This window comes from Pteronotus mesoamericanus, unplaced genomic scaffold, assembly GCF_021234165.1.
Source record: "Pteronotus mesoamericanus isolate MK-2021 breed Mesoamerican mustached bat unplaced genomic scaffold, CSHL_Meso_final contig_173, whole genome shotgun sequence".
NCBI lineage: Eukaryota > Metazoa > Chordata > Mammalia > Chiroptera > Mormoopidae > Pteronotus > Pteronotus mesoamericanus.
The window spans coordinates 11,775,835-11,789,092 of NW_026555072.1; the positions used below are offsets into that span (position 1 = coordinate 11,775,835).

The 13,258-nt window shown below is 36.3% G+C and overlaps 1 protein-coding gene across 1 annotated transcript in view; it reads right to left on the reverse strand.

The window, feature by feature from the left end:
* Positions 1-13,258, reverse strand: part of OTC (ornithine transcarbamylase) — a 60,825-nt gene that overhangs the window by 21,023 nt on the left and 26,544 nt on the right. Inside the window, exons 5-6 of the mRNA XM_054566558.1 lie at positions 2,065-2,218; positions 68-190 (exon numbers count right to left, since the gene is read on the reverse strand). Of these exons, the coding sequence (XP_054422533.1) occupies positions 68-190; positions 2,065-2,218 (277 nt within the window). The remainder of the gene's footprint in view (positions 1-67; positions 191-2,064; positions 2,219-13,258) is intronic.

A 13,258-nucleotide genomic window follows, 5' to 3' on the forward strand; every position in this document is an offset into this window, starting at 1 on the left:
TTTACTGGGTAACTGCATCTGGGGATGATTTAAAGGGGGGTAGTTTCAAGGCAAAAAGTTTCCCTACCTTTGGAGTAGCTGCCTGAATGTGCATTCCGAATTTTGCTGCACTCATCATGATGGAGTGCAAGATGTTGTTCCCATCCCCAATCCAGCTGAGGGTAAGGCCTTTCAGAGAGCCATAGTGTTCCTAAAAGGCAAGAGTGGAGATTATATACGGGAGGGAATCCACTTATGTGAAACAATTATTAGGATTACAATAAAAGAAACGATCTTCATTCCAATTTTAAGGCTTTGTTGGAATGATTCAACTCTTTTTTTGCATTATACAGAGCAATTAAATAACATGAATGTACAACTATAAAAAATAGCAAAATGTCCTAATATCTTAAACCAAGATATCATATGAACTCATATGAACACTTGTATTTTCAAACTTTTCAAATGTTAATCTTTATTGTATTAATTAATTAATTCATTCATTCATTCAACAAATTAAGTACCATCCATGTCCACTTTCCTTGGCCCTGGAGATACAACAATGGACAAAAGAGAAAATAAATCCCTGCCTTTATGGACATTACATTTCTTAGGATAAGAAAGGAGAAATACAATGTACCTAGAACAGTGTGGCATGGTAGATGAGTATGTTCCCAAGTATGTAAAGTTGAAAAACATGCCAATTAATACTCTGAGCAGTTTACAGATATAGGGATGTGTAGCTAAAGTACAAACACATGCCTGGGAATTATAAATATAGACATCAGGATAATAATTTCCTTGTGGGGTGGGAAGAAATGAGATCAGGGAGAGTCACATAGTGAGCTTCAATTCTATCTGTAATATTTTTTTCAAAAACAAACAAAAAAAATCCTGAAGTAAGATTTGACAAAACTGTATGGTGGGCATGTGAGTATTTGTTTTGTTTTTCATGAAGTATCTGTAGGTTTTATATATTTTTATGTTTATAAAAATAAGATAAAAAAAAGATAAAGCCTAAGCAATCTAGGGATCACAGGACTAGGTAGCTAAGCTAGGATTTAAATCCAGGTCCACCTGATTTAGATTCCATGCTCTTAATAAGTTCTTATTTAGTCATTCAACTCTCACTTTGAGGATATCCTATATGAAGACATTGCACCAGGTCCTGCAGGGGACAATGTGATGAATAGGATATTTCACTGTGCTTCGATCAATTTATAATCTAGTAATGATAAAGCCCCAGAGCAAAACATTAAATTATCTGGCACATATGTAAAAGCCACATCCACAAATAGCCACTTGGTATCTAACACCATTGTATCATCCTCTCTGCGTGAATCTTATCCTCATCACCAAGTTTTATTTTGAGTTTAACCTCACATTTATATGTGTACAGCATATTCAAATGAGGCATAATATAGACCTATCCAGTTTTCCCTGTCTAACCAGAATAGACACAGAAATCATGGTTTTCAAGATTCCCAGGGGCAAAACTACATAGATTGGCTGTGGCAAAACAAACAAGATAAATCTTTCAAAGTTAGTTATTCAAGTTCCTAATTTGGCATACATGGCTAAATCTGAGCCTCAATGCTATGTATTTTGCATGTTTTTAACTCCAGTTTTAAACAATCAGTTTATTAACAGAAAATAGCCTTCTTCTCAGAAGGTAATTTCATAATTGACCATTTTGAATATGCAAAGTACACTCCACCAGTCTTCACAAGCCACAGAACCCAATATATGGAGGATTACATGAAGCTTTTCCATTCTGTATATTCCATCATTCCCATTCATCCATTTGTGTTCTGGCACCAAATATGGCGCCAAAAAGCAAAAGGATTGAGAGAACAGGGGATGAGAGAGGGACTAAAAGAGGTTGGGAATCAGGTTGAAAATAAAAGGCTCTTATAATATGCCCTGTTCCTTGAATATCTAGTATACAAACATATGCTATAATTCTTTGCCAAGATAATATTTAAAAACAAAACACCAATACCATCATTAAAGCAGTTCCATTTAGAGCTACTCAAGAACTATTTATTGATTTTCATCTTGTGTAAGGCAAGGAAATAAGCCAACCTGGAGCGTAAGGTAATCAGCCAGGATCTGGATAGGATGGTACAAATCTGACAGCCCATTGACGATGGGGATGGATGCTTCTTTAGCCAGGATGTCCAGATCTGATTGTTTATATACTCGAGCCAACACTGCATCTGTCATGCTAGATAACACACTGCAGCAATTCAAGACAAGATAATCTAAGTTAATTATGCTTAATAACTCCTTCTTTAATACAGAATTTAAACAGTAATAAGAAGTACTGATAAATTATGATTTTCAGTAAGTTACAACTACCTATCAACACAACAGATTTAAAAGCTAATATTAAATATGTTGTCATTACAGAAGCTAGATATTGTTCCCCTGACATCCTAAACAATGACGACTGCTTTTACTATTTTTTTACAGAGATAAGAAATCAATTGTGGGCCTCGCAGCCATAATGATGAATTATAATTAATAAGTAGCAGTTGGTGAAAGGGACAAAACCAAAAACAAGATAATATTACGAGAAATATTAATGACCGGGCATGTAGCTAATTTTCTTTTGTAACGTCCCACAGACCAATGTACATTTTCACTATAAAATTCAAAGTACCAGGGTGGCAGCCATGGAGATGCACATACATTGCCTTATAAGAGAGAACCTTCTGGGAGGAGTGCTGTTGACTCGAAGTCCCCAGCTGCTGTACCTTCAGAATCCACTTCAGCATTCCTACCAAGGCCCCACTCTCCTCAGGCTGTTCCCACCAATGACTGAGAAATGTGGGGGCACCAGAGCTGGGCCATTCTGCCTGACACGGGATTTTTCAGCTGGGCAGTCTGGTGGGGCTCTTCATCAGCCGGGCTGAGAATTTCTGAGGTGCACTGTGTCTGAGGTTCTTTCTATCCCACTTCTTCCTTTCTCCTCTCCTTTCACTGGGGTCAGACCCGCATCACCATCTGAAGGTTCTCCCTGCCTACTGCCGCTTCCTCTCTCCTTAATCTTTACAGTTGTTTCCCCAAATATATTTCTTGCATGTCTAATTCCATCCAGTGACACAGCCAGCAATGAACTCTTGCAGGGACTGAGTCTGAGAAGGCATCAGCCCCTTTCCCTGCACTCTGCATAGCTATCAGTGTCTCTGCAAAAGACAGAAAGACAGAACATCATACAACTCACTCTCTCTCTCTCTCTCTCTCTCCCCCCCCCAAGAAAGCAACACAAATAAAATCATGGCCACAAATTCAAACAATTCATAGAGAGATGGATATTATTGTTCTCATTTTATAGCTGAAGGACCTGAGACACAAAGAGCTTAAGTAACTTGCCCTGAATCACAGCTAATTAAGTTGGAGGAGCTCATATTCAAATCAGCTTAACTCAAAAGTCCATGTTCTTACCATTACAACACATGGCCTCAAATTTTCAGATGATAAAAATCTGAAAGGGGAGCCTAAAATCCAGATTTTAAATTCTCTTCATGAGTCAGAATAATGGTGGTCCCTCAGCTAAAGTTTCAACCTTACAAAAATAGCAAGAGTGTCCTTTTGTTTAAAACCTTTGTTTCTTATCACTTAAAGGAAACCTTCACAACAGAGGCTTTAATCATTTTAGTTTTAAGGAAATATTCTTTTTATTTTTTATTTTTCCTTTATTTTTACTGACAGTATTGCAGATGCCCCCATTACCCCTGCCCCTTTGCCCACCTCCTCCCAGCCTCCGCCCCTCTTTCTCACAGGCCATCACCACACTGTTATCTGTGTCCATGGGTTATATATATAAATGTTCTTTGAATAATCTGGCAAAAGATTTTGGAAATTCTCTCATGATAGTTGTATTAAATATAGAGTCATGATTATAAGGTATCCAGTAGTCTTGGGTTCTAAATCTGGCTCTATAACTGACTAGCTGTGTGACCTTGGACATATTATTTAATTTGTCTATGACTTAGTTTCTTCATCTATAAAACCATAATAACAATATCTATCCCACTGGGTTATTGTTAAAGTGACCTGAAATAACTTGTATAAAATGCATAGTATGATGCCTTATTCATAGTAAGAGATAAAAATAGTAGATAATATTACTGTGTCAAAAGAAAATGAAAAAATAAAAGTATTATTTAGTAAGTTCTTCATAAGTTTGTATTTTAATTATCATATACAGGGTGGGGCAAAAGTAGGGTTACAGTTGTGAGTATGCAAAACATAATTTATTTTGTATTATTATATATTAATTATTGTATTATTTTCCATTCAAACAACTGTACACCTACTTTTGCCCTGCCCTGTATATTTTGAAAAATTAGTCCCTCTTATATGTCTGAGACATGTTATTTACTTGTCTGTATAAAACTGTTCGTACTTATAAAATTCAAGGACCACTAAAAAACTTGTTGCTCCACAGGATCAGAGAATCAAAGATTAAAAACTACATGCTTTTTTTTTATTGTTCAAATACATTTGTCTCCATTTTCCCACCACCACCTTCCCCTGCCCTCCTTCCCCCTCCCTTCCCCCCCCAATCCTTTTCCACGTTGGCTTTGTCCATGGGTCCTTTATACAAGTTCCTTGACTTGACCCTTCCCTTCCCTTTCCCTGCCACGCCCCCTCCCTCCTTCCCTCTGGATTCTGTTGGTTTCTTTTTTCTTTCAATGTTGCTGGTTATATTTTCCTTGCTTGTTTGTTTTGTTGGTTAGGCTCCACTTATAGGTGAGATCATATGGTATTTGTCTTTTGTCCCCTGGCTGATTTCACTTAGCATAATGCTCTCCAGTTCCATCCATGCTGTTGCAAAGGGTAGAAGCTCTTTCTTCCTTTCTGCTGCATAGTATTCCACTGTGTAAATGTACAATAGTTTTTTGATCCCCTCATTTATTGATGGGCACTTAGATTGCTTCCAGGACTTGGTGATTGTAAATTGTGTTGCTATGAACACTAGGGTGCATAGGTTCATATGAATTGGTGTTTTGGGATTCTTAGGGTATAATCCCAGCAGTGGAATCGCTGGGTCAAAAGGCAGTTCCATTTTTAGGTTTTGAGGAAATTCCACACTGTTTTCCATAGTGGCTGCACCAGTCTGCATTCCCACAAACAGTGTACTAGGGTTCCCTTCTCTCCACAGCGCCGCCAGCACCTGTTGTTTGTTGATCTGTTTATGATGGCCATTCCGACTGGTGTGAAGTGGTATCTCATTGTGGTTTTAATTTGCATTTCTCTGATGGCTAGTGATGCTGAGCATCCTTTCATAGTTTTCTGAGCCCTCTGTATCTCTTCCTTGGAAAAGTGTCTGTTCAGGTCCTTCGCCCATTTTTTAATTGGGTTGTTTGTCTTCTTGGAGTGGAGTCGTGTGAGTTTTCTATATATTTTGGAGATCAAACCCCTATCTGATGATCATTGGCAAATATATTTTCCCATATGGTTGGCTCCCTTTTCATTTTGCTGATGTTTTCTTTAGCCATGCAGAAGCTTCTTGTTTTGATGAAGTCCCACTTGTTTATTCTTTCCTTTATGCCCCTTGCTTTAGGGAACGTATTGATGAAAATATTGCTGCATGAGATATCTGAGAGTTTCCTGCCTATGTTCTCCTCTAGGACTTTTATGATGTTGCGACTTATATTTAAGCCTTTTGTTCATCTTGAGTTTATTTTTGTGTATGGTGCAACTGATGATCGAATTTCAATTTTTCGCATGTAGCTGTCCAGCTCTCCCAACGCCATTTGTTGAAGAGGCTATTTTTACTCCATTTTATTCTTCTGCCCCATTTGTCAAATACTGATTTACCACAGAGACATGGGTTTTCCTTCTGGGCTCTATATTCTGTTCCATTGATCTATGTGTCTGTTCTTGTGCCAGGACCAGACTGTTTTGATTACAGTGGCCTTGCAATACCTTTTTATGTCTGGTATTGTGATCCCTCCTGCTTTCTTTGTCTTTCTCAAAATTGCTGCAGCTATTCAGGGTCATTTATGGTTCCATATAAATTTTTGAAATTAAAAACTATATTCTTATAATATTTCATAGACTCATATTTTTTTTTCAAATTTTCATTGATTTCTCATGCCCATGTTTCCCAGATTTTCAGATTTCATGGATCAGCAAAGTTTTCAAAATCATATGAAGGTCAACATAAAATTCCTACCTTTTTGTTTAGTAAATTAAGAGTATGAGAAGCAAGTACATAAATACATATAATATGTTAGTATCTCCACTTCATAAAAGGACATTCTGACTCATAAAAATGTGTTGACCTAATCTCAAAGAATGATCCTTGCAATTGAATTAATTTAGCTTTATAAAATTCATTGTATTGTCTTTATTTTTCTTATTTGACCATTCCTGATGGAAACTTTCCATTACAGTGTATATCTGTGGAGGGGTCAGGATTTGGGAACCAGTATTCCTAACTGTCTAAGAACATTATATATTAAAGCATGAAAGAGGTGACTCAAAGAGCCAATTTATAGTTTCTCTTGCAAAACAAGTGATGTTTAATGGTTGACTAAGACAGGGGTTTTCAAATTTTGCTGTACAGGAAAGTTACTTCAAAAGTTTTTAACACTGTAATATATTTTTCCTGTTTTTAAAACTCTTGATGCCAAGGACATAATCTCTATCAATTACATCAGAAAAATAGACTTTCTAGGGGCGGGCCCTAGGGATCAGTGTTTTTAAAAACTTTCCAGGAGATTCCTATGTGCAGCCAAGGTTGAAAACCAAAGCAAGCACCTCACTCCTCAGATCAACAGCCATCAGCGCCACCTGGGAGCCTGCTAGAACTATAGAATCACAGGCCCCACCAATCAGAATCAGGATCAGAATCTGCATTTTAACATGGTTTTCAGTTTATTCATTTGTACATTAAAGTTCGAAACTTCCAATAAAGAGGGAATCCAAGCCACCATATTTTTTAAAGTACCATCCATTTTTTTCTTAGAACTCTAACCAGCACCTGCCCCTCAAGTATCAAGTGATGAGAGCCCAGAAAGACAGAAGATTTTGTCCATAATCTCATTGGCAGTCAATGCTTTCCAGTTCAATTGAACAAACAGGCATCTCAAATCCCAAAAAATGAATAATCCACTCCCTTCCATTAAGGCCCCCCTCTTAGAGTAATCAGCTACCCTGGCCTATGGATGCCCCAAGGCAATGGTTTCCAACATTTCAGGCCAGGTCCCTAGTTGGGGGTGTGCAGGAGACCTCCCACTGATGTTTCTCTTGCACACCGATGTTTCTTTCTTTCTCCCTCCCTTTCCCTCTCTCTAAAAAAATAAATAAATAAAATCTTAAAAAGAAAAAACAACGAAGTGAAGAACTACTAAACTACAGAGGCCCAAAGCTCCTAAAATAGGGTGGAGTCCAGGTCTTTTTACTTTTACCAAGTTTCCCAAGTCATTCAAATAAGCTTCCAAACTTTGAGAACCACTGTCCTAAGACATAAGCTACTATCTTAAAAGAATTTTAAATCTTTATTCTTTCTTCAAGATCTTAATAAAAATTTCCTTCCCAGTACAGCTATACTGATGCTTCATACTATAGAATGCAGGTTTTTAACTCTATTGTGGAAAAGTAACATGGATGGAGGTAGATAACCCTCCAATTATAAAGGCCTACAATTATAATCAATTATCAATTTTCTATTTCAGAAAAAAAATGGTTAATTTTATGATACCTACAATCCTATGAGAGAGAGAGGTAGAGGGGTATTTGACATAAAAGGACTTCTTTAAATATGCATCACTTCTTAGAGTGTGTACAGGTAGGGTAAAAAATCTGGAATAATTGTTGTAGTTTATTTTCTGGAATCTCAGTCAGAAAAAACAAATTTGACTTCTTTCATAGCTTCTTACAGCTAGGCCATGCACTGTCAACCTCTTATGGTTTTCATGAACTTTACAATGTGTTGTTGAGCTTTGCTAGATTTAGTATATATCACATGTAAATATTATCTTAACCTCATAAATAAGGGAACTGATGTCTTTGAAAACATTGAAGTAATTAGAGCAATGTTAAGAAAGAGTGAAGAAAGATCAGGCTGAAAGAGGGAGATACAAGGAGCCCAATTGGAGAAATCAACACTCTATACACAGTTTTTCAAGAAGATTGAAAACGGACATTGTAGTTCCCTCTCTTGAACAACCCCAAGAGCTCTCGAAGCAAAAGGGCCAAAAGGCAAGCAAGCATTTACTTGCCCTCTTTATAACGTGGAGTTTGTATCCCTGGAACCTCTATAGTATAATCTCATGAGAGAGTGCCTGGTCTGCTTTATTGAGGCTGTCTAACACCTCCTAGAACAGAGGTCTTCACCTCAACTGCATATTAGTATCACCTATGGAGCTGTAAAAAAATCCTGATGCCATATTCTGCCCTTTGGAAGGTTAAATCAGAATCTATGGTGAGGGATTCACATCAATATTTTTAAAGCTCCCCAGATTATTCCAATGTAAAGACAGGATGAGAACCATTGTCCTAGAAAATAAAAAGAGGGGGGAGAGAGAGAGAGGAAGAGAGCATGAGAGAGAGGAGGTGAGAGGAGAGGGTGATACTCTGCTGTTAGATGGAACAATGGGTCAATGTAGAGGAGGAAATTCTTAGCAGTTGGTTAAATCCCGTACCATAAGAAAAGTAAGGACAACAACATGATGTGTTTTACTGGAAAGGATGATATTTTATATACTTATAAAAGAACTATTTTCCTTTTATCTCAGTCACCACCAACAGCAGTCCCTTAGAAGCAGCAGTAGCTAGTCTTTCCCCCCTCAACACTTGTAAGCATTTCTAGTGCCCAGATTTTGGTCTTAATACTGTTCTATTAAAAAAACAAAACAACAAAACAAATCCTAGAAACCATTAGAGGATATCCAATTCCATGTCCTTGGGCAGGATAAAATCAGTATAGGTCTGTAACACCCAATTTTTGCCAGGAAACAAAAGAGATTTTTAAAATAGCAGGAGCAGTGCTAAAAGAAGAAAAAAAAAAAGAACCAACTTAAAGGAAATCTCATTGTCAAGTTGTGACCATTTATAGTAATAAAAATCATTAAATGAAATCAGGCATGCTTGTAAAAGGCCATGATGCTCATAATAAAATAGTAACAATAAGAAAATGTACAAAAATATAATTCTAAGATCAAAGGATGACTATTACCATGCACATTTAAGCTGATTTACTTAAAGTAGGAAAGTGTTTATATACAACTGTATAAATATAGATATTTGTGGGGTTTTGTTAAGCATATTTCTGTTTATCAAGTATAGGTGCGTACCATTTTCAACCTGTGTAAACCACAAAGAATTAATATAACATACAAGCCAAATAGTCCCAGAAATAGTAGAAAGTACAATAGATGGATAGGTCCCATCAACATCTGTGGTCATATATAAAGTAGAAAAGGAGTCTAGCAGTTAACTAGCACCAGTTGCCATATATAATTTCCAATTAGAAAGACAATACAGCCATTTATTCTAAAATGATAACTTACATAACTGTTCTGGAGAAGAAATCTAAATTTTCAGACTCAATTTCATCTCTATCTGGGAATGAAACCTCTTGATAACCCAACTAAGTATAATACAATATCAATGAAAAAGGCATATATTTTAAAATGTTTAAATTAGACCAGGTTAATATATTATGAAAATATTATAATGTGTCATGTAATGCCACAGATTAAAACAAATAAAAGTTAAAGAATATGCCATCTTTTAATTTCTTTTGAAAACTCAGAATTTATATGAAAAACAGGAATAAGGATCCTGTACACAGGATAATGCCCCTCCTCAAAGATGTCCACGTCCTAATCCCCAGAACCCATGAATACCTTACCCTTATGTGGCAAAAAGAATTTTGCAGATGTGATTAAATTGAGGATCTTGAGATAAGAGATTATCCTGGGGTGGGCCCAATATAATTACAGGAGTCCTTATAAGAGAGAGGCAGCAGGTCAGAAACAAGAGAAGATGCTAGCTATGCTGCTGGCTTTGAAGGACGAGGAACGGAAACATGAGCCAAAGAATGTAGGCAGCATCTGGAGAATGTAAAGGGCAAGGAATTGGATTCTCCTGTGGAGCCTCCAGGAGGAACACAGCCTTGTGGGCTCATTTTAGACCTCCAGAAGTGTAAGATAATAAATTCATGTTGTTTTAAGTCACTGATTTTATGGTAATTTGTTAAAGCAGCAATAGGAAATCAAAATAGAGCCTATGATAAAAGTGAAAGTTATGTGACAAAAATATATTCAGCCTCGTGGCCAGCAGCTTGAGTTTAATTCATCTTGAACTTAGCAACCAGTTCCCAAAACCCAATCAAACTTAAACGGTCAGCAATCCACTTAACTTGCATTCCTAGTCTCCAGAGGTGATTTTTTTTTCTTCTAGTCTGGTAAAATTACATACATAAACCCTGAAAATGTGTAAAAATAGTCTCTTACAGAATTCCAGACAACCCAGCATTATATAGAAGGTTAAATTCCAGAACCTTGTAAGGATATGAATAAAAGTAGGGATAAGAATATAAAACAATATTAAATCTATGATATTAACAGCATTATGCCCAGTTTTGTTGTTAAATATTAATCAACTTTGTAATCAAAGTGATATATTATGTGTATCTTTTCCTTTTTAAAATGTTTAAAGTATTCGAGGAAATCTAAAGTGCTAGGTTTGTGATTGAGGTAAATGTTAAGCATTTGATTAAGTTTGCAATCAGCATTTAAATGGCTGAGTAGACTTGTTTTGTTCATTTAATATGTATTTGATTTATTGGTTGGGTAAATAGTATGTGAATGTGTAAAGCAATCATTCTGAGACTTGAGCATGCATCAGAATCACCAGGAGAGCTTGTTGGAACAGAGCCAGTCATGTGTCTGATTCAGTAGGTCTGGTTTGGGGCCCCAAAGAATTTGCATTTCTTTTTTGTTAAGATTTTATTTATTTATTTTTAAAGAGGGGAAGGGAAGGAGAAAGAGAGGGAGAGAAATATTAACGTGTGGTTGCCTCTTGCACGCCCCCTACTGGGGACCTGGCCCACAACCTAGGCATGTGCCCTGACTGGGAATCGAACCGGCGGCCTTCTGGTTAGCAGGTCAGCAGGTCAGCACTTAATCCACTGAGCCACACCAGCCAGGGCGGAATCTACATTTCTAACAGGTGTTGCTTATGCTGCTGGTTTGGGGAGCACAGTTTAAAAACCACTGAGGAATGTTTGCTATTTTATGTTTACAGGAATACTAAATGTTTGATATTGCCATAAGATTAATAGATTGGACTGTAAAAAAAAGTACAGAGTAGGGAATATTCCTAAACACACAAAAAGCCCTTAGGCATTAAAGCATCTATGGGCAAAAGGTATCACAACAAAGCTTGATAGAAAATACCATTGCAATTCTCCTTCAGCTACCAAAGATGAAGGTGAAATGAAATCAGTGATGTGGGGGAGGAGGAGCAGCTCCTGGGTAGTTTTCACATTGGAATCACTTGGGGAAACAGATATTAAAGACCTTTAAGTGGGCCATTAGTTCATATTAGTTCAATGATGTTGCTTTCTATTTTATGTTAAAAGTTGATATAAATCATGGGGAAATCACCATTCTTATTTTTCTTCTTCCAGGTTACTAAATATCTTTAAATATAAATAGCCTTTTCACTGGAAAAAAATGACAAACCTGTAAATAGAGCTGGACTTATAGGCACACTAACTGTAATCTGGGCTTTCTGTAGTTCTACATCAATTTAAAACCCTTGCTTTAAACATTATAAGAGCTGTGTTATGTGTGCCACAAATGAAAAGTTGACAAGTTAAAAATACTCTCTGGCTCTGTAATGACTTTTATTTTTGGTCTCTTTTCATTCCCATTTCTATAGAGAGTTCTATTTGCCTTCCCGTGGATTCCTGAAATTTTGCAGACAATCTTAGGTATCTGTCCACAATGATAGCAAAACAGCTTTTGCAGAATCCAAATTATCCAAATTTATAATTTGTCACACATATCAGTTTCCTCTGGATGTTTAATAGCAAATGTTAGGATTAAAAATAATTCACAAGTTAAAATTTATCCAACTCAGTTTTGCCTAAAAGTTTAAAATGTGTTCAGTCTTTGCCCCATCATCTCTTTTGCTGCTGTTTAGAAAAAAAGAGAAGCACGGCATAGGACTTTCAATGGAAAGATGGTTCAGGAGATAAAATGTTAACATTGATTATTTCTAGATTATGGCAGTATTGGTAGTTCTATCTATATTTTTAAAATGTCTTTTAGTAATTTCTACCAAAAGCAATATTATTGTAATAACCAGAAAAAACATATTATTCAAAAAAACATACTTTGATAGTAAGTGAAGGTAGACTATGGTTTCTTAGAGTGATGGCTAATACTTGGCCTTGGTAAAGAAATGTTCAAGCTGAGTCTGGAATATCATGCCATATCAAAAAGCAAGGGAACTAACGAAGACTAATAGTGTTATGTCAAAATGACCCAGTAGCCAACTTGAATACAGAGCACAGTGGCTAAATATGGGACAATTTGAGCATCAGAAAGAATAACTACAATGAACTGACACCTTAAAATATGTTAAAATACATGAATTTCTAAAGACACTAAAAAAAGAACATTGAGAAGAGTCATAGCAGACCATTTTCAGCTCAATTTAAAAGTAAATTCTCAGTCGGTTTGTATACTCTCATCAGAATGGTCAGACTGCATAAAATGGAAAAAGATAGTTCACTATGTAAAGAGTGCCCTGATACTGAATTTTTTTTCCCTCAGTCTCAAGGACAATTTCAAAGGAATGGTGTGGAGTCAATAAAAAAAAAAGGTTAATGTTAAGTAATTCATGAAGACCTTCCTAACCTTGAGTTTCTATTATTCTTTGATATTTTGTCCTTTGTTTTAAGATCATACTTATTTAGGAATTAACTAAAATACTCAGAGGCCAAAAAAAAAAAAAGCAACACAAAACAAAAAGACACCATATACAAAGTCTTTCCCCATGGACCCAAAAGGCCTGCTGCAGAGTCTCTATGGTTGAATGAAAAGATACTTTAAAAATAAAACAAAACAAACAAACAAAAAACACAATAGTATGCTGGATCAGATCATAAGAGTAAATGTGGGTATTGATGAGATAGACAATCCCACAGAAATCCTGGTTCTCGTAGAGGCAGTTGAGTTGTTCATAAACTATTGGAACATAGTGAACGTGTTTCAAAAGACAAAGGCAAAGGCAAACAGAAGTT